The sequence below is a fragment of the Narcine bancroftii genome, chromosome 5, assembly GCF_036971445.1.
Source record: "Narcine bancroftii isolate sNarBan1 chromosome 5, sNarBan1.hap1, whole genome shotgun sequence".
Lineage (NCBI taxonomy): Eukaryota > Metazoa > Chordata > Chondrichthyes > Torpediniformes > Narcinidae > Narcine > Narcine bancroftii.
In genome coordinates, this window is record NC_091473.1 from 7,621,214 (window position 1) to 7,644,355 (window position 23,142).

Consider the following 23,142-nt stretch of genomic DNA (forward strand, 5'->3'; position numbering starts at 1 on the left):
AATGGAAAATGTCACTATATATATATATATATGAATTTATATATGTGCAGCATATAAATTTTGAATTATTGTGACTTATTAAACTTATAGAAATGAATTCCCCACATTTTATTTAGAATTTATGTCAAATTATATCCAATTTGGGGAATGTGATTTACCATTCAATAAGCACCTTACTGAGTGCTGTCAATACAGGCACAGAAAGGTGCAAATGCTGAAATCTGTGCCATAAAAGAAGATGCTGCAACTCAGTGAGTCAGGCTGCAATCGTGGAGGGAAATGGACAGTCAAGACCCTTCAGCGGGCACCTGACAGTTTAAATTCTCCCCACATTAGGAGACAGCACAGTGGAGTAGCTGCTACAGCGCCTGGGATTCGAATCCGCCGCTGTCTGTGTGGGTTTCTTCTTGGAGCTCCGGTTTCCTCCCACCCATCAAAATGTACTGGGGGTGTAATTGGGCAGCAAGGGCTCATGGGCCAAAAGGGCTTGTTATCGTGCTGCATGTGTAAATTAAATTAAAAATGTTCAGCACTTTTCTCTCTGGTGCATAGGAAGGTGAGGAGCAGCAGTGGAAATGGGTATAGCCACGGTCTTTTTCCCAGGGTAGCGGAGTCTCAAATGAGAGGCTGGAGAATTAACATGAGAGGGGATTTAAAAAAGAGCAGAAGGACACAGGCTATAGGTATGTGGAATGAGTTGGCAAAGGAAGTTATAAACATTTAGGCAGGTACGTGGAAAAGTTTAAAGCAGTGGGTTCTCAACCTTTTTCTTTCCAATCACATCCCTATGCCATCGATGCTCTGTGATTAGTAAGGGATTGCTTAAGGTGGGATGTGAGTGGGAAGGAAGGTTGAGAATCACTGCTCCAGACCCAGTTGTTACTGAAATATTTTGCTTGAGAAAAATTGGCCTATTTCCTTTGGAGTTATGAAACCGAGCACATAACCAATCAATGAGGTATAATTAAAAGAGTTGTTTTCAAACTTTTTCTTTCTACCCACATCCCACCTTATGCAATCCCTTACTAATCACAGAGCATTCTTAAGGTGGGATGTGAGTAGAAAGAAAAAGTTTGAAAACCACTGGTTTGGAGGGATGTGGGCCCAACACAGGCAAATGGGACCAGCTTACATCAATAACATAGATGACATGGACACGTTACCTGTTTCCATGCTGAAAACTGTACGAGAATCAGCTGTTTAAAAGGAGAGCAGTAAACTGGGTTTGTCTTACAGGTGACTTTCTTTAGACCTGACTGTGCACAACTAGCCTGCAGGAGTTGTCTGCCATCATTTTGAGGTACACCCTGAAAACCTCTTGGTTTGCTGATAATGAAATTGTACAGAGATTTCCAGGGACTCCCCCCTATTCATCATTAAAACCTCTGCTAAAACAACATTCCCACCGAAAAACTTCACCTACATGCGAGCGGTGGATCTTGATTATTTTCACATCTTGTTCAGATTCTTTGCACCATTCTCCACCAAAGTGAGCAAATGGTTTTAAAAAAAATTCACCTGCCTTGATTATGAGATGGAATATCTGCCTAGTGCACCATTGGCTCTGATCTGTCTGGTGCGGCTGGGTGTAAACCTGCACCCAACCATTCCAATGGGAGGTACTTGTACTTCCCTGTCAAGTTGCACACTGTACTAACTTGGAACTGTATCTGCTTTTCTTCACCATCCCTGATTTAAATTTGGGAAATCCCTCCCCAAAAAGTTCAAGAAGAATGCTTGCCAACCTTCTCTATAACAATTAGGGACAGGCAACTGTTTAATGTTGCTTCATCTACACCATCAAATTGCCGTCACCATATATTTAAGGTTTTCTAGTGTAGTAAAAATCCCTGGTATGTGGCACTTAGAGGGATTGGTAGATGCCGGATAAAATAGTTCTCCAGTTTCTTGAGGCTCACTCTTAAAATGCTTAACTCGTACACCTGCATTAAGAATAAACTGTTTAAAAGACAGAAATAGTCTACAGGTGCACAATCCTTTATCTGGAACCCTAATTCTGGATTTTTCCGGATTTCAGAACAAAAGCCAACTGCCCCAAATTTAAGCCCACCCGAATCGTGCTGCCGTATCCATCCCCTTCCAGTCGAGCTGGTGTGTCTCTCTCCCCCTCCACCCCCGTCCACCCAAATTGCGCTGCCATCTCTCTTCCCCCTCGCCCACCCGAGTCGCGCTGCCATCTCTCCCCCCTCCCACCTGAGTCGCGCTGCCGTCTCTTTCTCCCCTTGCCCGTCTGAGTCGCGCTGTTGGTCTCTCTCCCCCCGCCCAACCTAGTCATGCTGCTGTCTCTCCCTCTCTCTTTCCCTCCACTGTACCAGCACCGGGAAAAAATGCTGGTTTCTGGAGATTTCCAGATTTTAGATGTCTGGATAAAGGATTGTGTACCTGTACTGTACTTACACTAAACAAACTTCACTTGCATGAATTTATAAACCTTAAAGCATTTCACTTTATTTTCAGTCACATTCGTTGAAAACATTTAACCATAGCTGTATCTGTAGGTTTCTCCCCCTCCTTAGACCCACCCAAAAGACAAACAATAACATTATGCATAATTAACCCCCACAATATATCAGATAAAGCCTTACTAATATACCTATTTTATATATACATGAAGGCTTCCATATCATTATTCCCTCAGTGCTGGTCAAGAAGCTAGAAACACTGCAACAGGATCATTGACTTTCTCATTAGAAGACCACAGTCAGTACGAATTGGAAACAACGTCTCCTCTTGACTGATCATCAACACAGGCGCACCCCCAAGGATGCGTGCTTATCCCAATGCTCTACTATTATACACCCATGACTGTGTGGCCAGGCACAATTCCAATGCCATTTACAATTTTTCTGATGATATTACAGCAATGAGGAAGTGTACAGGAGGAAGATAGATCAGCTCATTAAGTGGTGTCACGACAACAACCTTGTGCTCCACGATGGCAAAACCAAGGAGATGGTTGCGAACTTCAGGAGGAAGTCAGGGGGATACGACCCAGTCCTCATCGAGAGCTCAGTAGTGGAAAAGGTCAAGAATTTCAAATTCCTGGGTGCCAACATCTCAGAGGATCTGTCCTGGAGCCTCCACCTTGATGTGATCACAAAGAAGGCTCGCCAGCGGCTATACTTTGTGGGGTGTCTGAGGAGATTCGGTACGTCACAGAAAATTCTCGTAAACTTCTATAGGTGTACTGTGGAGAGCATTCTGGCTGGTTGCATCACTGCCTGGTATGAAGGCGCCAACTCTCAGGACAAGAATAAACTCCAGAGGGTTGTTAACTCAGTCTGCGACATCACAGGCACCCGACTTCACTCCATTGAGGACATCTAAATGAGGCAGACAAAAAACAGCAAAGACCCCTACCACCCAGACCATGCCTTCTTCACTCTGGTACCATTGGGAAAAAGGTACAGGAGCCTAAAGACGAGCACTCAGCGGCACAAGGACAGCTTCTTCCCCGCTGCCATCAGATTCCTGAATAATCAATGAACCACAGACAAGGCCTGACTTTTCGTGCACTTTTATTGTTATTATTATTTTATTTATAGTATTGTTGTAAGATGGTTAAAATATAAATGTTTGAACTGTGACGCTGCCATAAAATAACAAATTTCATGACTTGTTCATGACAATAAATCCTGACTCTGATAATATACTAATAAAGATAAAGAGTCTGACTAAGCAGGGATAAGGAGACCCTTTAAGAGAGTCGCCCACATGGCGAGTCGCATCAACCAGCTCTTCCTCCTGGGCGATGCCATTTTATTCAAACACAACATTATTTAAACAGCCCTCCGCTGGCTGGATATTTATTCCCATCTTCACCAAAGGTTCATGTGTTACTTCAGAGATCATTTACTTTCATAATTTTAAACTTTTAATTAAAGTCATATTTATTCAAAAACTATTTATTTTCCTCAGTGGTTTTTTTTTGCCAGTTGCTTGAATTCCAGATAATAGGGGCTTTACTGTATAATAAAAAAACTTATGTTATACCACTCATGGATGACAGTAATAATTCGACATGGCTATTAGTTATCAATCAAATTAATTAAGTTTTAATGAGGTTGGGATGAAGGTTTCAGTCTTGTCTTTAGCACTCCCATGTTCCTCCTCTCCAGCACTGAAGATGAAGCCTCCTCCTCAGGTTAGCCATCTAATTGTTGACCAATATTCAAGGTTATTGCAGGACTTTTATGGAAAATAAGTGTGGCCCGCTAAATATTGCAGTATAGCTAATTATCAAATTAGCATTAATGCAGGAGATTTAATTATTTTTAATTTTTGAAAATTCATTAATAGGAAGATTGAGTTCAGGAGTAGAGAGGTCATGTTGCAACTCTACAAATCTGTGGTGAGGCCACACTTAAAGTATTGTGTTCAGTTCTGGTCACCTCATTATAGGAAGGATGTGGAAGCTATTTAGAGGTGCATAGGAAATTTACCCGGATGTTGCCTGGATTGGAAAATAAGAGGGAAGGTCAGCATAGCTGGGACTTTTCTCTTTGGAGTGTAGAAGGATAAGAGGACTACAAGATTATGAGAGGCACAAACAGGGTGGTCGGCCAGCACCTGTTTCCCAGGTCAGGGATAGCGTGGTCACAGGCCGTTCCGGCCCTTGAGCCCACACCACCCAACTACACCCATGTGACCAATTAATCTACAAACCCTGTACATCTTTGGAACGTGGGAGGAAACCAGAGCATCCAGAGGAAATTCATGCAAACAGGAAAAACGTACAAACACATTACTGACAATGCCAGATACAAATCTGGGTCACTGACTTAATAGTATTGCACTAACCTCTACGTTAATTATGGCATCTTTGAAACTTTGAAAACATCTAACCAATGATGGGAAAGGCTGTGAAGAAGCCCATATGCTATGTGAAGTCTACGAAGCCAACTAACACGGATTTTGACAAATGATCCATGTGTTTATTTTGAAAGAGAAAACCACTCAAAAACTATTGAGTATAGGAGCTGGGATGTTATTTTAAAATTGTATAAGACATTGGTGAGGCCATATTTGGAGTATTGTGTGCAGGTTTGGTCACCTAATTTCAGGAAAGGTAAGGTAGAGTGCAGAGAAGATTTACTAGGATGTTGCCTGGACTTCAGGAACTGAGTTACAGGGAAAAGTTAAACATGCTTGTACTTTATTCCCTGGAGTGGAGAAGAATGAGGGAAGATTTGATAGATGTATTTAAAATTATAAGGGAGAAGACAGAATAAATGTAGATTGGCTTTTTCCTCTGAGGGTAGGTGAGATACAAACCAGAGGACGTGGGTTAAAGGTGAAAGGGGATAAGTTTAGGGGGAACATCTTCACACAGAGAGTGTGGAACGAGCTGCCAGCTGAAGTAGTGAAATGGGCTCAATTTTAACATGTAAGAAAAATTTGGACAGGCATATGGATGGGAGGGGTCTAGAGGGATACGGACTGGGTGCGTCCATGATACTAGGCAGAATAATAGTTCGGCACAGACTAGAAGGGCCAAAGGGGCTTGTTTCTGTGCTGTAATAATCTATGGTTCTATAGCTAGCTGTCACCTCAATGAATTAACAGTGTCACAGCTCGAGGGTTTGGGGAAAAATAAACGAGAGTAAATCAACACCCCTGCAGTTTTCCTTTCATGGCAAAATATTTTCTCTCCAGATTCAAAAATGCATCCCTGACTGCAGTACGCCCAAAGAACAACATTTGATTCGTGACATTACCTCATTAAATCATAGACGTCGGGCCAAAAACAGGGATTACAGTCAAATCTATTTTTATGCTCTCCTCTCTCTGGGTCTGGGGAGATGGATCTGAGAAGTTCATGAAAACTTAACAAGTGGTGCCGTGAGACTCATGGGCCTATTATATTTAAATCGGTCTTTACTCTCTGAATTATTAGATTGTCGTTAGTATCCATAAAATAAGTAATCAGTGACATCGGCTTTTTTAAAAAATTGCCTTCCATTCCTTCCAAAGAACAGAGGACCACTTCATCCGTTGATTGCAGTCACCAACTCTGCCCAATTAGCATTCATGCATCTCCTTTAAATACAATGAAGCTTCAAGAAATCTCTGAGATGCAGAAGAGAGCACTGAGGTAATAAGTGAAGCAGCCTAAAATGAATGGGAAAGATAGTGTGACAGTGGGAGGGAAATTGCAGAAGGAGGGACATCAGCCACTTGAAAGAATTGCTGCTGATGTGAGGTGGGTTTGGGGTCGGTGGGGTGGGGGGGGGGGGGGGGAACAGGCATATTCCAGGACGCAATCAAGTCAGGGATGTCAGGAATATGAGGGTATGGACCCAGAGAAGCCTGGAGAGGGAGGGAAGGGCAAGGTGACGGGAAGACGTAGGGACCAAGCAGCAGCCTATACTCACCTCGTAGACGTTGAACTGACTTTGGCCTCGGCTCAACTCTCTGTAACTGGTGGTGAACTCTCCAATGAAGTCATGGCTTGCATCGAAGATGGGCGAGAAACCGGGGAGAGAAAAAAACAGGAAAGAAAACACATTAACTCCTTCAGTGCTGTTGGGTAGGGAATACCAGCTCTACTGAAGGAATCACAATTTAGGTTTTTAATCTAAAAATTCAGTTTAGACATAAAATATACAAATTGGGATTTGTAATTTTCTTCATTCACTGGACTAAGAAGCCCAGTGCATTAATTTACAACGTGTTAACGTCACAAATGTTACAACAGTAAAACTTTTGACAGGACAATTATTTTTTTCAAACATATAATTTATTCCATAAAACATACGGTTAGGTGACAAACTGTGGCACATTCTTTAGCCATGATGGTGTGAGGTACAGCAAGATGATTATAGCCGATGGCTTTCCCACATTCCTCCTGCTCCTTTCCTTCCAGTTTACAGAAATCTGGTGCCCAGAAGGAAGATGAAGAGTTGTTCCTCCAATTTGTGGGTCGTTTCAGTCTGGCAGTGCACGAGACCATGGACTGATATGGCAGTAAGGGAATGGGATAGAGAATTGAAATGGAAGGCCACTGGGAAATCGACGCTATTGCGGTGGACAGACCAAAAGTCCCCAACAAAGTGATCTACCTCTCTGCATCCAGTCTCTCTGATGTAGAGGAGAGCACAGCGGGAGCACCGGATGAAGAAGGCGATCTTCGCAGACTCTCAATATTCAGAATCAGATAAAGTTCCATTATGTAACACCTTGAGGCATGACTGAATTCATAGCATAGAGCCCTATGCTATAAATTCAGTCATGCCTCAAGGTGTTACATCAACTTTCTTTGCAACTGGTCACTTGGGGTTGAGCATGACTTGTTTCAACTTGAGTTTCTTTCTATCTATCCATCCATCCACTATCTATCCATCCATCTATCTAATTATCTGCCTTTTTATTTATCTTTCTATTTATCTATCCATCCATCTATCTATTTAGATAGATGAACTTTCAGCCATGAGCCCGTGCCACCCAATTTATACCCAATTGACCTACAGCCGCAGTCCATTTTGAAGGGTGGGAGGAAATCGGAACCCTTGGCGAAAACCATCGCAGACAGTGGGAGAACGTATCAACTCCTTACAGACAGCGATGGATTTGAAAACCGGTCTCAACTGCTGGCGCTGAAAGGCGTTGCATTGCTCGCTATGCCAACCATCCCACCCAGAGTTCTGAGGTGACCAGAGAGGAAAATATGGGACAGGATATTCTACCTCAGATGGGGCTGGGAGTGATGACAGGAAGGGCGGGTGGAATGTTGGCGACGTGTGAATTGGCTTTTGTGTGCTCCCAGCATGTGGAGAGGGTGCAGAGGAGATTTACCAGAATGTTGCCTGATTGGAGGGCATATCTTATGAGGCAAGGTTGATAAAGCTGGGACTTTTTCCTTTGGAACGTAGAAGGATGAGAGGGGACTTGATCGAGGTCTCCAAAGTTATGAGAGGTATAGACAGCCAATACCTGTTTCCCAGGGTGGGAATAACAACCACTAGAGGACACATGTATCAGATTAAGGGAGGGAAGTATAACATCAGGGGGAAGTTCTTTTTACACAGAGAGTTGTGGAGGCCTGGAAGGCCCTGTCAGGAATGGTGGTGGAGGCAGAAACATTAGGGGCCTTTAAAAGACTATTAGACGGGCACATGGGTGAAAGGAAAGTGGAGAGTTATAGGGTAGGGAGAATTTAGCACTTTTAAACGCCTCATAAGACATGCCCTCCAATCCAGGCAACATCCTGGTAAATCTCCTCTGCACCCTCTCCATAGCCTCCACATCCTCACTATAATGAGGCAACCAGAACTGGACACAATACTCCAAATGTGGCCTCACCAGAGACTTATAAAGCTGCAATGTGACTTCTCTATTCTTATCAAAGTAAGATAGAAATGAGGTTATCTGATGAATTTAGAAAGAGCCCAGAATCCCATAGGCTTTTTTAAAACTCTCCTATCAACCAGAGCAACCACCTTGAGGGATGTGTGGACATGAACCCCAGGATCCCTCTGTTCATCCACGCCCTTAATTAATTGACCGTTAACCCTGAACTCAGCTTTTCCATTTGTCCTGCCAAAATGCATCACCTCACCCTTGTCCAGATTGAACTCCATTTGCCATTTTTCTGCCCAACACTGCATCCTGTCTATGTTCCCTTGCAACCTCTGACAACCTTCAGCTCCATCTCCAACTCCTCCAATCTTCGTGTCATCAACAAACTTATTCACCTAGCCTTCTGTATCATCATCCAGATCATTTATAAATATCATGAAGGGAGAGGGAGTAGATAATTAAATGATGAGCAAAAAATAAATTCTGTTGTTTAAGTTACATTAATGCAGCAGTAATGTTAATGGTGTGGTGATTTTATACCTAGGTAGATCAACCAACCTGAATGCTCCATCTCCTTAGTGCACAATGTGCAAGATATTGACACCAGTGAGAAGTCCCTCATTCATTGCTCGTCTCCAATTGCCCTTGAAGAGGTGATGGAGAGCTGCCTTCCAGTCATACAGCACTCCAGTGCTGTTGGCCATGGAGCTCCAGGACTTAGGCCAGCATTGATGGAATGGTGATGGATTTCCAAGACAGGACGGTGTGGGGACAAGCAGGCGATAATATTCTCATGCATTTGTCCTTCTTGACATTTTTTTCCATCCTTTGTTGAAGGGCTCAAGCCTGAAATGTCAGTTCTGTATTTTTACCTTTGCTACATGAAGGATGGTGTTTGACCTGCTGAGTTTCTGCAGCATTTTGTGTTTTTGCTTCAACCACGGTGTCTGCAGATTTTTGTGTTTTACTACTATATGTGTGTTGTGTCTGGTTGTGTATCTGGATGTTTTGCACCGAGGACCGGAGAACGCAGTTTCGTCAGGTTGTACTTGTATGATCAATCGACAATAAACTTGACTTTACTGGAGTTTCTCTCCAACTTGCCCATCTCACACGCTGGGAGTGGCCAACACAAGTCACAGCGATAGGTTCACAGAAAATTAGTTGGGTACTTCCATTCAGCAGGCCAAATTGACCAATCAGCACCAATGTAACACCAATAATTCACAAAAGGTTGAGTAGTGAAACAATCAGGCTTTCAATTGCTAAAGGCCGGAACATCTATCAAACAACCATCCACCTCCTTGACTGATCAGATGAAAAGGAAAGGAGTAGCCTGCAAGGGGCTAGGGATAGGATCGGCCTCAGGGGCCATGTCCAGTTGGTAGCAGCCAATCACGGTGTAACAGTGGTTCACTACAAGCACTAAGTACCAAGTGTAAACCAGGATGTCAATGGAAGGAAAAGCAGGAGTCACAACGGTGAAGTGACTCCATGTTTGGGGTAAAATGAGGTAAATTTATCATATAGCACACAAATGATTTATTGTGGTGGCCCGCTGTGGTGGCCATTGAGCCTGTGCTCCAGGTGGTGAGCACAACCAAGCACCAGCAGCCCGTACAGCGGCACTGGCCCCAACAAGTGAACCGGCGGGTGAATGGCAAGGGCAGCTTAAAGGCCAACGAACCCAAAATGGCACCAACAGATGGGGACAGGGCGCAGGGAAGAAGGGCATTGTTATGCAGGAAACCCTCTTTTGTTATGCATGTTGTGATGTCAGCCAAGGGGGGCCACGGCAGGAACAGTGCAGGTATAAAAGTCGGGCCTGAGCCCTAATACAACTCAGAGCTTAACCTGACTACACTATGTGTGTGTGTCTTCTTTTGAGTAGCGCATAGCTACATTATTACCCAATGAAATGGATACATGATTTAAAAAAAAATATCAGAGGGAAAGATGGATGCTTGACAATTCGGAATCAGTCTCAATTTCTAAAGTCTGTTCACCTTACAAAAGGGATGGGATACCACAATGAAATATATACCCCATATTGTCAAAAAAAGTTAATCAAAATAATTGCTTGGCTCTGCATCCCCTGTGGTTTCTGAAAAATTCATAATGACTTCTTTTTTAAAAATTTGGTTCAAATATAACTGTGTTACCAGGAGCTGCCAAAGCCATGCTGGGAGAACGGAAGGAATCTCTGCTCTCTGAGGAGGTCTCTTTATAACAGTCACCTAACAGTGTCCAATTCCACAGACGCAATTCTGCAGAATAATTTTAAAGGGGCACTTTGGTGCTGGCTGAAAGAAAATGTAAACAGGCAGCATGGGGCATTGCATTGTTGTCGTACTAAAGGGAGCCACTTGTACCTTTAAAATGAGCAAAAAGGAATCATCAACATTTTTATCAGCAAGGAATCCAATCAGGCTATAATGTTGCTATGGTAGACCACTCTGCCAGATATTGCCTGGTTCTAATATAGAGCAAACTGACACTCAAACATATTTCAATCTGAAGCCAGGAGTACATAGCTCCTACTCGTGAGTTCTTGATGAACAGGTTTAGCTTGAAACCATTCTGTTTCTCCCACTGCTCCTCCTCAACCCACTGACTTCTTCCAGTAGATTGTGTCTGGCTTCAGATTCCAGCATCTGCAGTCTCCTGTGTGCCTCTGCCTGTAGATATTGCCTGACCAGCTGAGTTCCTTCAGTATACCAATCCAACATCTGCAAATTTTTTGTATTTCTCTGTCTTGCTATATTGTAGTGTAGTTCCTGTAACATCTGGATCATGGAAGTGATGCATCATGGCCCCTGTTACATCTGGATCAGGGAAGTGATGCATCATGGTCCCTGTTACACTTTTATCAGGATCATGGAAGTGATGTATCATGGTCTCTGTTACATCTGGATCAGGGAAGTGATGCATCATGGTCCCTGTTACACCTTTATCAGGATCATGAAAGTGTTGCATCATGGTCCCTGTTACATTTGGATCATCGAAGTTATGCATCATGGTCCCTGTTACATCTGGATCAGGGAAGGGATGCATCATGGTCCCTGTTACACCTTTATCAGGATCATGAAAGTGTTGCATCATGGTCCTTGTTACATTTGGATCATGGAAGTGATACATTATGGTCCCTCTTACATTTGGATCATGGAAGTGATGCATCATGGTCCCAGTTACATCTGGATCAGGGAAGTGATGAGGTCCTAGACTAAATCATAACATAAATCCTTGCTTCTGCTGCTCCTTAGTGTATTTGAAACAAACATGATTCAAATACATCTTCAGGACACATCTTCAAGTAATAAAAAAAAGTGAGACTTTTTTTTAATAAATCTTCCAATAATTAAAGCCATTAACATTTCAGCCATGTGAAAGCAGAGTAGTGAATGAATAGATTATTGTGTGACCCAATTACTGCTCATGGTTATTTGTTCCATTTTTCAATAGCTTTCAAAACACATCTCACATTGATTAACACAACTGGGAACTTGGGAGTGAGAGAAAAAAAAAGATTCTTTTGAATATCTCTCGCTGTTCCAATGCACAGGTCCTCCCCAAAGATTTAACTCTAAAACACAACTTTAATGAAAGAATATCAATCATCAGACCTGCAAATAGACAAACAAAATTTAAATTTAAATTCATATTCTAATTTCTTCCATTTCCATATGGGGAGAAAATGGATCTGTTTTCTTGTGGCATTCTAAAATATAAAAATATCAGTGGAGCTCTGTCACTATTTATAGTTCCACAGACTGACAGCGTATTTTAAATTTTAAACTTTTAAAATATTTTTTAATTTAGACACACAGCATGGTAACAGACCATTTTGGCCCACGAGCCCATGCTACCCAATATACACCTGAACGATGGAAGTAAACGAGCCCGCGAGGAAAACCTATTCAGACACATGGAGAACATACAAACTCCTTACAGAAAGCGCGGGGTTTGAACCCAGGTCCTGATCACTGGCACTGTCAAGGCGTTACACTAACTGCTACGGCAGTGGCTCTCAACCTTTTTTGCCCTCGACCTCACTTTAATTTTTCAAAGAAACGTATGCCCCACCATTAGCAGAAAAAAGTTATATATTCAAAAGAAGTTTTAATTGAATCATTTACTGCAGGTGTATTTCAATGTAATTAAGGTCGGGAATGCACTGGAACACATATTTCATGTTCAACTACTACCTCAATATGTCATCCATCTCAAACACACATTCAACAATTGCCCTCACTTCAGTGGGAACCTTGTCCCTGAAGCTGGCTGCAGATTTTTTTCAATTTGAGGGACTAATTTTGTTAGTTTCAACCTTAAATCACCATGTTTTGTAATTTCCAGTTGGTTCCTCTTAGCTTGTAGCAAATCACCAACAGCACTGAAGCCACATTCTACTAAATTAGACAATGGAAAAATGTATCAATAGTTCCCTAGCTAAAGTAGTGGAGTTTGGGTATTTCTTTTCAATCTTGTTAGACAGCCACATCATGATTCCTTTCATTTTGAACGAGTTTTCACAGATTCATCATGTTGCAACTCAGATAACTCCTCTTGGTATTGCACTGGAACTTCAGATAAATCCACCAGCAATGGCTGAGTTAACTAAGAGGGAAAATCCATTGCCTTTAAAATCACAAAATCAATCATTGAAATTGGTAACCAAACATTTTCAAATGGTCAAAACAACTTCTTAATTATTTCCCAGAATATTCCTACACCCCACTAAAATATTCCCAAGCCCCACACCCCACTAAAATATTCTTAAGATCCATGCCCAACCAAAATATTTCCATGTCCAACTGGTGGGACGTACGCCCCACCTTGAGAATCTATGTGTCACGCCAACTGTGCCATCCTAACTGTCTGTCTCCAGAGTTGGGTCATACATTTTACAAATTTATTTTCTGCTGCAGAACACTCACTTCAGTGATTGGTTACTCCAGTGATCTCCTGGTCTGAACTTCTGACAACTGTTATCCCCATTCAAGGCTCTGAGCCAAGAATTCAAATTCATGAAATCACTACTGTGTGCCATAAAAAGTCCTCATGGCAGTTCTTGGACAGAACCATTGCCACTCCATTGTTCTCTGGCCATTGCCTGGTAAACAGCTCCTTCTCAAGTGTATCCCTTCTGAAACTTGCTGCTTTCAACTGTTCCTTCAGTTAGCGCACTTCAGATCATAACTCTTGTGATAGCAAGAATCTCTTCATCTACCCATTTAGTCTGTTATCCCTTGGATCTGAACCCTAAAACTGGTGAATGCAGTTTGTGTGAGCTGACTCCATGGCCACTTGAGGTTACTACACATTCCTTTTTTTTAAACCAACAGCACTGAAACAGGCCCACGAGCCCATGCTATCCACTTACACCCAATTAACCTACAGTCCCAACCCCCATGCATTTTGAACAGTGGGAGGAACCTGGAGGAAACTCATGCAGATATGGGGAGGACGTACAAACTCCTTACAGATAGCGTGGGATTCAAACCCCGGTCCCGATCGCTGGTGCTGTAACTGAACTGTGCCAAGCCATTCCTCTGTTTGGCGTACAGTATCTGCACTTTCAACAGATTCTTACCAACTCAAAGATCCACCAATTTGCAGTGAAAGAACAATTTTCTACACGCAGGAAAGGCACTGGACCAGCTTTCAAATGGTGATGCTGCCCATCCTTTGTGGGTCTGGCCCTCATGGAGTGAAGGTGGGATTAGAACAGAGGTTCAGGCTACTACAGACTTTTAATACAGAAGCAAAATGATGGCAGGAGGTTAAATAGGAACATGGCTTCTCAGAATAAAAACATTCTGATGCCTCTGGAGATGACAGGAAACATTGGATTGGTATCAACCAGATTGAGTTCAGTCAGTGTGGTGATTTAAAAGTTGCCCCTAGTAATACTAGACAGCCTGATCAGTGCCGTAAGCACCTTGGCAGACATTGGCCTTTTTATGACACCACTCTATTGCCTCATTATAACATGCCTGGAGGGTCATTCATACATACCAAAATGGCAATAAATCATTGTTTAATTTATTGTGGAATTATTAAACTTTTTCTTTTCAATTTACTTTGATGCAGAAATTAAAAACTTTATTTTGAACTCCTGGGGAGTTTCCACCAGTGTTTGAAGGTTCAAGCACTTCCATTTTGTCACAAAGTCAAAAATCATACTTTGACAGCACTGTTCAGTCACCTAATGCAAAGATAACCAACAACCCGTTAGATAAACTATTGCAGCTAAAATAACTCCAACTCTTCCACTCATCCAAGCACAGGTTACTTAATATACTATTTTCTGTCCTGGGCCCTGGGTCCTGGGTCAAACACAACAATAAAAGAAAAACAGAAAATGTTCAGCCAGCATCGGTGGAAGGAGAAAGAGAGTTAACTTTTCGGGTCGATAACATCTCATCTGAACTCTGGTACAAGTTCATTGACCCAAAATGTTAACTCTCTTTGGAGATGTTGCCTGACCTGCTACACCTTCTGTTATTGGGAGGATCAGGCATGGGAAAGTACAACCGGGAAGAGAATCCCTGCTTGAATCGGGTTTCAGTTGAGCATCAACAAGTCTGGCCATTGAGGACACTTAGCCCACCCCTTCTGAGGTCACTGGGATCATGTGCCCAGGCATTTGGGGCAAACAGACCCACGGGTCACTCAGTAAAAGGCCAGGGAAATAATGTAAAGAACAAGCATAAGTTAACATGCGATGGACAACTGCAACTCTCTGACCAATTTTAAGGGATAATCCTTACCTGCCACCCCGATCCCAATCATAGACATCCACCTTCACTGTTCTAAAGTAAAATGGTGACAGAAAAGATGGGTGCAATTAGAGAAAGTGCAGACATGGATTCAACTGCATTTCCCTTGCTGTGTTTAATGATAATGAGCATTTAATTCCTTCTATTATTTTTTAATGATGAAATGTTCTTACATTATTACATTTTCTGGTGGTAATTTAATTTGTGGTATTATGGTTGGTGAATCATACATATCTGTGTGGCTGCAGCAAGTAAGAATTTCAGTGCATCTTTATGCTGTGTCTCTGTAACCAGCAACCAGCAAATAAAAATCAAGGGAAATAAAATTTAAAAATTAAAATAAATGAGAATATAATAGGCAAAAAGGTTTAAAATTGTAAAAGTAAATGTTCTCTGAAGTATCACATAAACCTTTGGTGAAGATGGGAGCAAATATCCAGCCAGCAGAGGGCCTTGGTCGGGCTTTGCTCGTAGCATCTGTTCGAATAAAGCTGTGTGAAACAGCAATGGTGTCACCCAGGTTGATGCCGCTCGCAGTTGGGGTGACTCTTTTAAAGTGTCTCCTTATCCCTGCTTAGTAAGATTCACCCCTGTCGCAGGCTTTAGCTTGAGCTGGTGGGGGGGGGGGGGGGGGGGAGTTAGTTATCTATAATGTTATTGTTTGTCTTTTGGGCAGATCCGTGGAGGGGGAGGAACCTGCAGACACAGCGACAGTTAAATGTTTTCAAAGAATGTGACTGAAAATAAAGTGAAATGCTTTGAGGTTTATATATTCATGCAAGTGAAGTTTATTCAGTGTTAAGTCCCCTATAGTATATGTGACTTTTAAACTGGTTATTCTGAATGCAGATGTATTAATTAGGCATTAATTAGACCAAGTCTCAAGCATCTGGAATATGTACTTTTCCGGCAACTACCAATACCCATAGGTGCCGGATACCAGGGGTTTTACTGTACATGAATAAACTCTAATATCTCATATCCTATATTCCCTGAATCTAGAATACAAAGGGCTGGATATTGCAGCCAAACAATAAGGCTAATGATACTTGTTGTGTTTAATTGGGAATTGGAAAGCTTTCTCGAACACCGTAGGGCAGCACAGGGCAAACTCAGAGATGGCCAGAAGTAAGGGTAGAAAGACGAAGGGGGAGAAAAATAACAACAAGAAGTTTAAAGGGAGGGCCTTGCAGAGAAGAGTTCTAATAACAGGGGGTCGGAGAGAGTGATCAAATGACCTGAACAGGGTTGGAAATTTGGTGCACTTTCTGGGATAATGGAGTTCAGCAAATATGGGTGAATTGAGCATTAGAGTTGTGGTGAAGGGTTGATAATGCATCAGGGAAGGAAGGCAATGGTGAAGTCAGATTACCTTAAAACCCCCCACAGTGTGCTATAACATTTTACTGCTGTTCAGTGGCCTCCTTCATATACTGACCTGTCATAGTCCCCGTTGCAGAGAGCTCGGACTGGGATGGTAAATGGCTGCCAGACTGGGTTCAGTGTATTCTTCACCACTTCGGTTTTGTGGCAGATAGTGAACCTAGAGAGGGAGATTCATACATAGTGATAAAGAGATTGTAAACCTGTGAGAAACGCGGGAGGCAGAGGGGTACTGTGGTTTCAGGGATGAGAAACAGAGAGGTCAGGGAACCGTATACATATATCAACATGAGAAAAAGGATCAGAAATATAAATGCAGGACAGATCTGCACGGATTGATGTTACATCATAAATACTTTTAATTGAAATCTGTTTATATCAGTGGTTCTCAACCTTTTTCTTTCCACACACATCCCACATTAAGTAATCCCTATGCCATCAGTGCTCTGTGATTAGGAAGGGATTGCTTAACGTGGGATGTGAGTGGGAAGGGAAGGTTGAGAATCACTGCCCTAGACACAATTGTGACTGAAATATTTGGCCCATTTCCTTTGGAGTTCTGAAACCGTGCACATAACGAGTCAATGAGGGATGATTAAAACAGTGGTTTTCAACCTTTTTCTTTCCACTCACATCCCACCAGAGCACCAATGGCCTAGGGATTATTTAAAGTGGGATGTGAGTGGAAAGAAAAAAGTTGAGAACCACTGGTTTATATGAAACATACAGGAAGCAAAGCATCTCTCCCTGAAGTATCATAAAGAGAGAGAGAATAACAAAGATAGATGGAGAGAGACGAGACTAATTGTTGTGTTTAATTGGGAATTGTATTATATCAATAATTATATTATGAGTTAAATGTGAGACATAATATTGAGATAGTGATGGAGTTAAAAAAGTTACAATTTTGATCATGGAGAACATCAAAGCAATACTGAGAGGGTGTATTTCAGGGGCATTGTCCAATGAGGCTATATGGATGGAACACAATTAAGAGGGAGATAATTTGGGGTTGTACTATGGGCCTCCAATCGCCCGAAAGAATTAGAGCAAATATATACAGTGATCACAGAAATCTTCAAGAATAATGCAGTTATGATGACTTTAACTTCCTTAATATTGACTGGGACAGCCATGCCTCTAGAAACTTAGTTAGATAGGACTAAATTTATTAAGTATGTCCAAGAAAGGTTTCTCAAGCAACATGAATATGGCCCTTCTAGAGAGGGGGAAACACTGAGCCTCTTCTTGGGATATGAGGGACTGCAAGTAACTGAAGTGTCAGTGGGGGAGCACTTTAGTAAAATAGTGATGGAAAAAGAAAGGATAAGCCGATTAGTCCTAAAATGGGGTGAGTGCATTAAACAGGAAAGGTGATTGAGAGAAGCTGATTGTGGGTCAAGGGTCAGCTGACATTTGAGAGGTCAAAGTGCTCCAATTAGAGTGAACGAAAAAGCCGGCAGGTGTAGCGAACCCTGGATGATCAGAGATATTGATGCTCTGGTCAAGAGAAAGAGCATATTTCAGGTACATGCAGCAGAGATCAAGCGAATCCTTTGACGTTGCCGTATACTTCAGTGGATATTCAGGAAGGCAAAGAGAGTAAGGAAGAATCTTAAGAAATTCTGCAAGTTCATCAAGGGAAAAGTCAAACCAGGGAGAGAATAGGGCCAGTTCATGATCAAAGTGGTCCTCTTAGAGTGGAGCCACAGGGTGACACTTCACATGAATACTTCTTGTTTTTATTAACTATGAGGAAAATCATGGAATCTAAGAATTTAGGGCATATATCTTGTGGCATATGCACATCACTAAAGAAGAGGTATTGCAGTCCTAAAGTGCATGCAAGTGAATAGATCCCTGGGGCCTGACCAACGAGTACATTGCCGGAATCTAGAGCAGAAATTTCTGGAACCCTGGCAGAGATATTTGTATCATCATTAGCCATGGTGGAGGTGGTGAAAGACTGGAGGGAGACTCATGTTTTTCCTTTATTTAAGGACAAAAGCCTGGGTGAACCTTAACAGGTGGCAGGGTTGGCGTAGCGGTTAGTGCAACGCCTTTACAGCGCCAGCAATCGGGATGGGAGTGCGAATCCCGTGCTGTCTGTAAGGAATTTGTAAGTTCTACCCGTGTCTGCGCAAATTTTTCATGGTGGGGGTGGCTCCGGTTTCCTCCCACCCTTTAAAAATGTACCAGGGGCTGTAGGTTAATGGGCTGTAAATTGGGCGGCATGGGCTTATGGGCCAAAATGGCCAGTTACTGTGTTTTACAACTACGTTCAAAGATAAAAAAAAATAAAATCAGTGGTGGGAAAGTTACCCCGGCGGATTCTAAGAGACATGATCTATATGCATTTGGAAAGGCAAGCTACTGATTCCGAGGACTCAGCATGGCATTGTGAGTGGGAGATCGTGCTTCACAAATTTGATGGTGCATTTTAAAGAGATGATCATGAAGAATGACAAGTATAGGGATGTAAATATTGTCTAGATGGTCTTTAGAGAGAGCCTTTGACATGGTAGACCAGTCTGGAACATGTTACCATATGGGATCGAGCGTGAGCTAGCAAACTGGACACAAAATTGTCTTGAAGCTAGAAGTGAGGAGATGGTACTGGGCTGTGGGGGTGGGGGAGATTGTTTTTCAGATTCGGGTTCTGTGACCACTGGTGTGCCACAGAAATCAGTGCTGAATCCACTGTTCTTCATCATCTGTACCAGAGGTGGCCAAACCGTAGCTCGTGAGCCACGTGTGGTTCTTTGACGTATAATGTATGGCATGTGGAAATATGTTGGCTGAGATGGGAGTCATGCGAGTCGGTGCTCACAGTGATCCTTTTAGAGGGCCTGCCTTGAGATGGGCAGATGATGGTCCTCCTTCAGGTACCTTCTGCTGTCAAGGAAAGAGTGGAGAGTCTTGGCCGAGGAGGAGTCGTGCAAGTCATGTGCACAGGGCAACGAGGCCCTCTGTATCTCACCTTCCCTCAGTGGAAAAAGTGTATCTACATTTACTCTGTCGATTCCCCCTCATAATTTTAAAAACCTTTATTAAATCTCTCCTTATTCTTCTACACTCCAGGGAATAAAGTCCAAACCTGTTTAATCTTTCCCTATAACTCAGTTCCTGAAGTTCGGGCAACATCCCAGTAAATCTTTTTTGCACTCTTTCTATCTAATTGATATCTTTCCTGTAGTTAGGTGACCAAAACTGCACACAATACTCCAAATTTAGCCTCACCAATATCTTATACAACTTTACCATAACATCCCAGCTCAATACTTTGATTTATGAAGACTAATATGCCAAAAGGTCTCTTTACAGTCCTATCCACCTGTGACACCAATTTCAATGAATTATGTATCCATATTCCCAGATCTCTCTGTTCTACTGCACTCCTCCATTCCCTACCATTTACTGTGTATATTCTTTCTTGGTTTGTCCTTCCAAAATGCAATACCTCACAGTTGTCTGCATTGATTTCCATCTGCTGTTTTTCAGCCCATTTTGCCAGCCAGTCCAGATCCCTCTGCAAGCTTTGAAAATCTTTCTCGCTGTCCACAACACCTCCAATCTTAGTGTCATCTGCAAACCTGCAGATCCAATTTACCACAATATCATCCAGATCATTGATCAAGACAACAAACAACAATGGTCCCAGCACCGATCCCTGAGGCCCACCACTAGTCACAGATCTCCAGTCTGAGAAGCAATCATCCACCACCACTCTCTGGTTTCTCCCATCCAGCCATTGTCGAATCCAATTCACTACTTCACCATGAATACTGAGTGTCCGAACCTTCCTGACTAACCTCCCATGTGAGACCTTGTCAAAGGCCTTACTAAAGTCCATCCACACCCTTAATTCCCTTACAATACAAAAATCTATCTTGCTGTATCTTAAATATATTTAATGAGGCATTCTCTGCTTCCTTGGGCAGAGATTTCCATAGAAAATCAGTCAGGATTTGGAAAATATTTGGTATGTATATGCGTACTTTTTGGTTATTGATCCTTCTGTTCCACAGCAGTGTAAAAACTACATACATGAATAAATATTATTATGAACATGTATTTCTTACTATTTAAATTACATTTTTGTATCAAACTATGCATTAACATGCATGCAATTTTTTTCATGTCTTGCAGTCTCCAACATCTGAAGTTTATCGTATGTGGGATTGGCCGCCCTGATCTATATTAAAAATTTGGATGAGATTGTAGTTGGCATGTTATAAATTGGCAGATGGCAACAAAGCAAGCACCATTATGGACAATGGACAATGAAGAAGATTATCTAAATGAACAGCAGGATCTCGATCAACTGGGACAATGGACCATTGAATGCAGATGGAATTTAATTCAGATAAGTGCTGCATTCTGACAAGTTAAACCAGTGGTTCTCAACCTTTTCTTTCTACTTACATACCACTTTAAGTATCCCATGTGCCAACGGTGCTCTGTAATTAGTAAGGGATTACTTACAGTGGGATGTGGGTGGGAAGAAAAAGTCTGAAAACCACTGTTTTAATCGCCCCTAATTGACTTGTTATGTGCTTGGTTTCATAACTCCAAAGGAAATGGGCCAATAACAATTTTTCTCAAGCAAAATATTTCAGTCATAATTGGGTCAAGAGCAGTGATTCTTAACCTTCTCTTCCCACTCACATCCCACTTTAAGCAATCTCTTACTCATCACAGAGCACCGACGGCACAGGGATTACTTAAAGTGGGATGTGAGTGGGAAGAAGAAAGTTGAGAATCACTGAGTTAAACCCTGGCAGGCCTTGCACAGTAAATGGCAGAGTGCTGAAGAGTGTTGTGGAACAAATAGATCAAGGAGTATCAGTGCATGGAATATAGAAAGTGGTGACATGGGTCGGTGGGGTGTTTGTCTGGCTTGCTTTCATAAGACATGGCACTGCGTACAAGAGTATTAAGCTCTTCCGCCTTGCTATAAGCTGGAAATGATGCAGAAACAATTGACAATGATGATACCTGGGTTGGCGGGCTTGAGTTATGGGGAATTTCTATGGCTCTAAGATTTTCCAGCAATGCCCACACCTTGTGACGAGATACAGCATAATGGGAACATCCCTGAGATACAGAAGCTCGCGTAATGCAAAGAACTTTACAAGCATTGTCATAATCAAAGCCAAGAAGCTGTGTTACAAAACCAGTGTGACTTTACCTGAGAGCCAAGCGTTTGCATGCGTCATAGCAAGAGGAAAATGGAAACAGTGACCGTAAACAAAAGGTAAAGTTAGCCAGGGAGAGAGAGATAGAACAAGAGAATAATATAAAGGAAGAGACATAAATTCAGTCCATGTACTTTCATGTAAATTGTAAGTGTTTTGGATTATATGAATATTTAATCAATGCCTCTGCAGACAGAATGGAGACTAATTTACAGCTTCATGTATATATTGTGCTTTGGAGATAAAGGAAAAATGTTGGTATATTTTATAATGTGAACAATTCAATGTAAATTTATAGTATTGACTCTATTAAGTCCTGTGATACTGACAGGGAAACAAAATTTGATTTCTGCAAGAGCAAAAAACAAAATCAAGCATCAGTGAGTTGTGCATTCAAAATGTTTGAATTCGTTAAGATCAGGAAAGGGAGAAGGGACAGAGTAGTGGATCTGATTTCCCAAAGAAATCCTTATTTTTTTCCACCCGGTGGAAACCCACGCCGACACGGAGAGAACATACAAACTAGTGGTGGAGTTGAACCCGGGCCATTGATGGTGTTGTGGCGATGTGCTAGCCGTCACACTAAATGTGCCACCCAGGTCTGAAGACCTACGGTTTCTAGGGAGAAGTATAACATTCTGAGAATCCTGAAAATTTATTCCAAATTTTCCTCTTTGTTTTTGCTGGGTTATTATATCAGGGCTGCATGTTAGTACAGCGGTTAGCGCAACGCAATTAAAGCACCAGCGACCGGGGTTCGAATCCTGCGCCACCTGTAAGCACGTTCTCCGCACGTCTGCGTGGGTTTCCTCTGGGTGCTCCGGTTTCCTCCCACCTTTGGGGGAGGTGGGTTTGTCAGATAATTGAGTGTATTTGGGCAGCATGGACTCATGGACTGAAGGGTCTTTTTATGTCTTTTAAAAATATTTTTGTTGATATTTCACCAATAAAACAGTACAATTATACAATGTTCTACAAAATTTAAAAAATAATAGAGATCATATGATGAGGAAATCCCCAGAGCACAATCATGTCATTGAAAGGGAATTGTGTATAAGAGTAAAGAGGTGTTGAGGAGACTCTATGGGGCCCTGGTGAGACCTCATTTGGAGAACTGCATGCAGTTGTGGGTCCCATATCTTAGAAAGGACATAGCAAGGTTGGAGAGGGTACAGAGGAGGTTTACCAGAATGATTCCAGGAATGAGAAGGGCAACATATGAGGAATGCCTAGTGGCTCTTGGACTCTATTCATTGGAATATAGAAGAATGAGAGGAGATCTCAGAAATATTTTGAATAATGAATGGACTGGACAGAGTGGATGTAAATAAGATGTTTCCCCTGTTGGGTGATTCCAGGACAAGAAGGCACCATCTTAAAAAGTACCAATTTACAACAGAGATGAGGAGAAATTTCTTTAGCCAGAGGGTCGTGGATTTGTGGAATTCATTACCACATGC

The 23,142-nt window shown here is 42.1% G+C and overlaps 1 protein-coding gene across 7 annotated transcripts in view; it reads right to left on the reverse strand.

Annotated features, from left to right (window-relative positions):
• Nucleotides 1-23,142, reverse strand: part of LOC138763077 (copine-9-like) — a 461,486-nt gene that overhangs the window by 54,872 nt on the left and 383,472 nt on the right. For all 7 annotated transcript variants that reach the window (XM_069936658.1, XM_069936659.1, XM_069936660.1 and 4 more), the window contains 3 exons: nt 16,540-16,644; nt 15,093-15,134; nt 6,396-6,471 (listed from right to left, as the gene is read on the reverse strand). In XM_069936658.1, the coding sequence (XP_069792759.1) occupies nt 6,396-6,471; nt 15,093-15,134; nt 16,540-16,644 (223 nt within the window). The remainder of the gene's footprint in view (nt 1-6,395; nt 6,472-15,092; nt 15,135-16,539; nt 16,645-23,142) is intronic.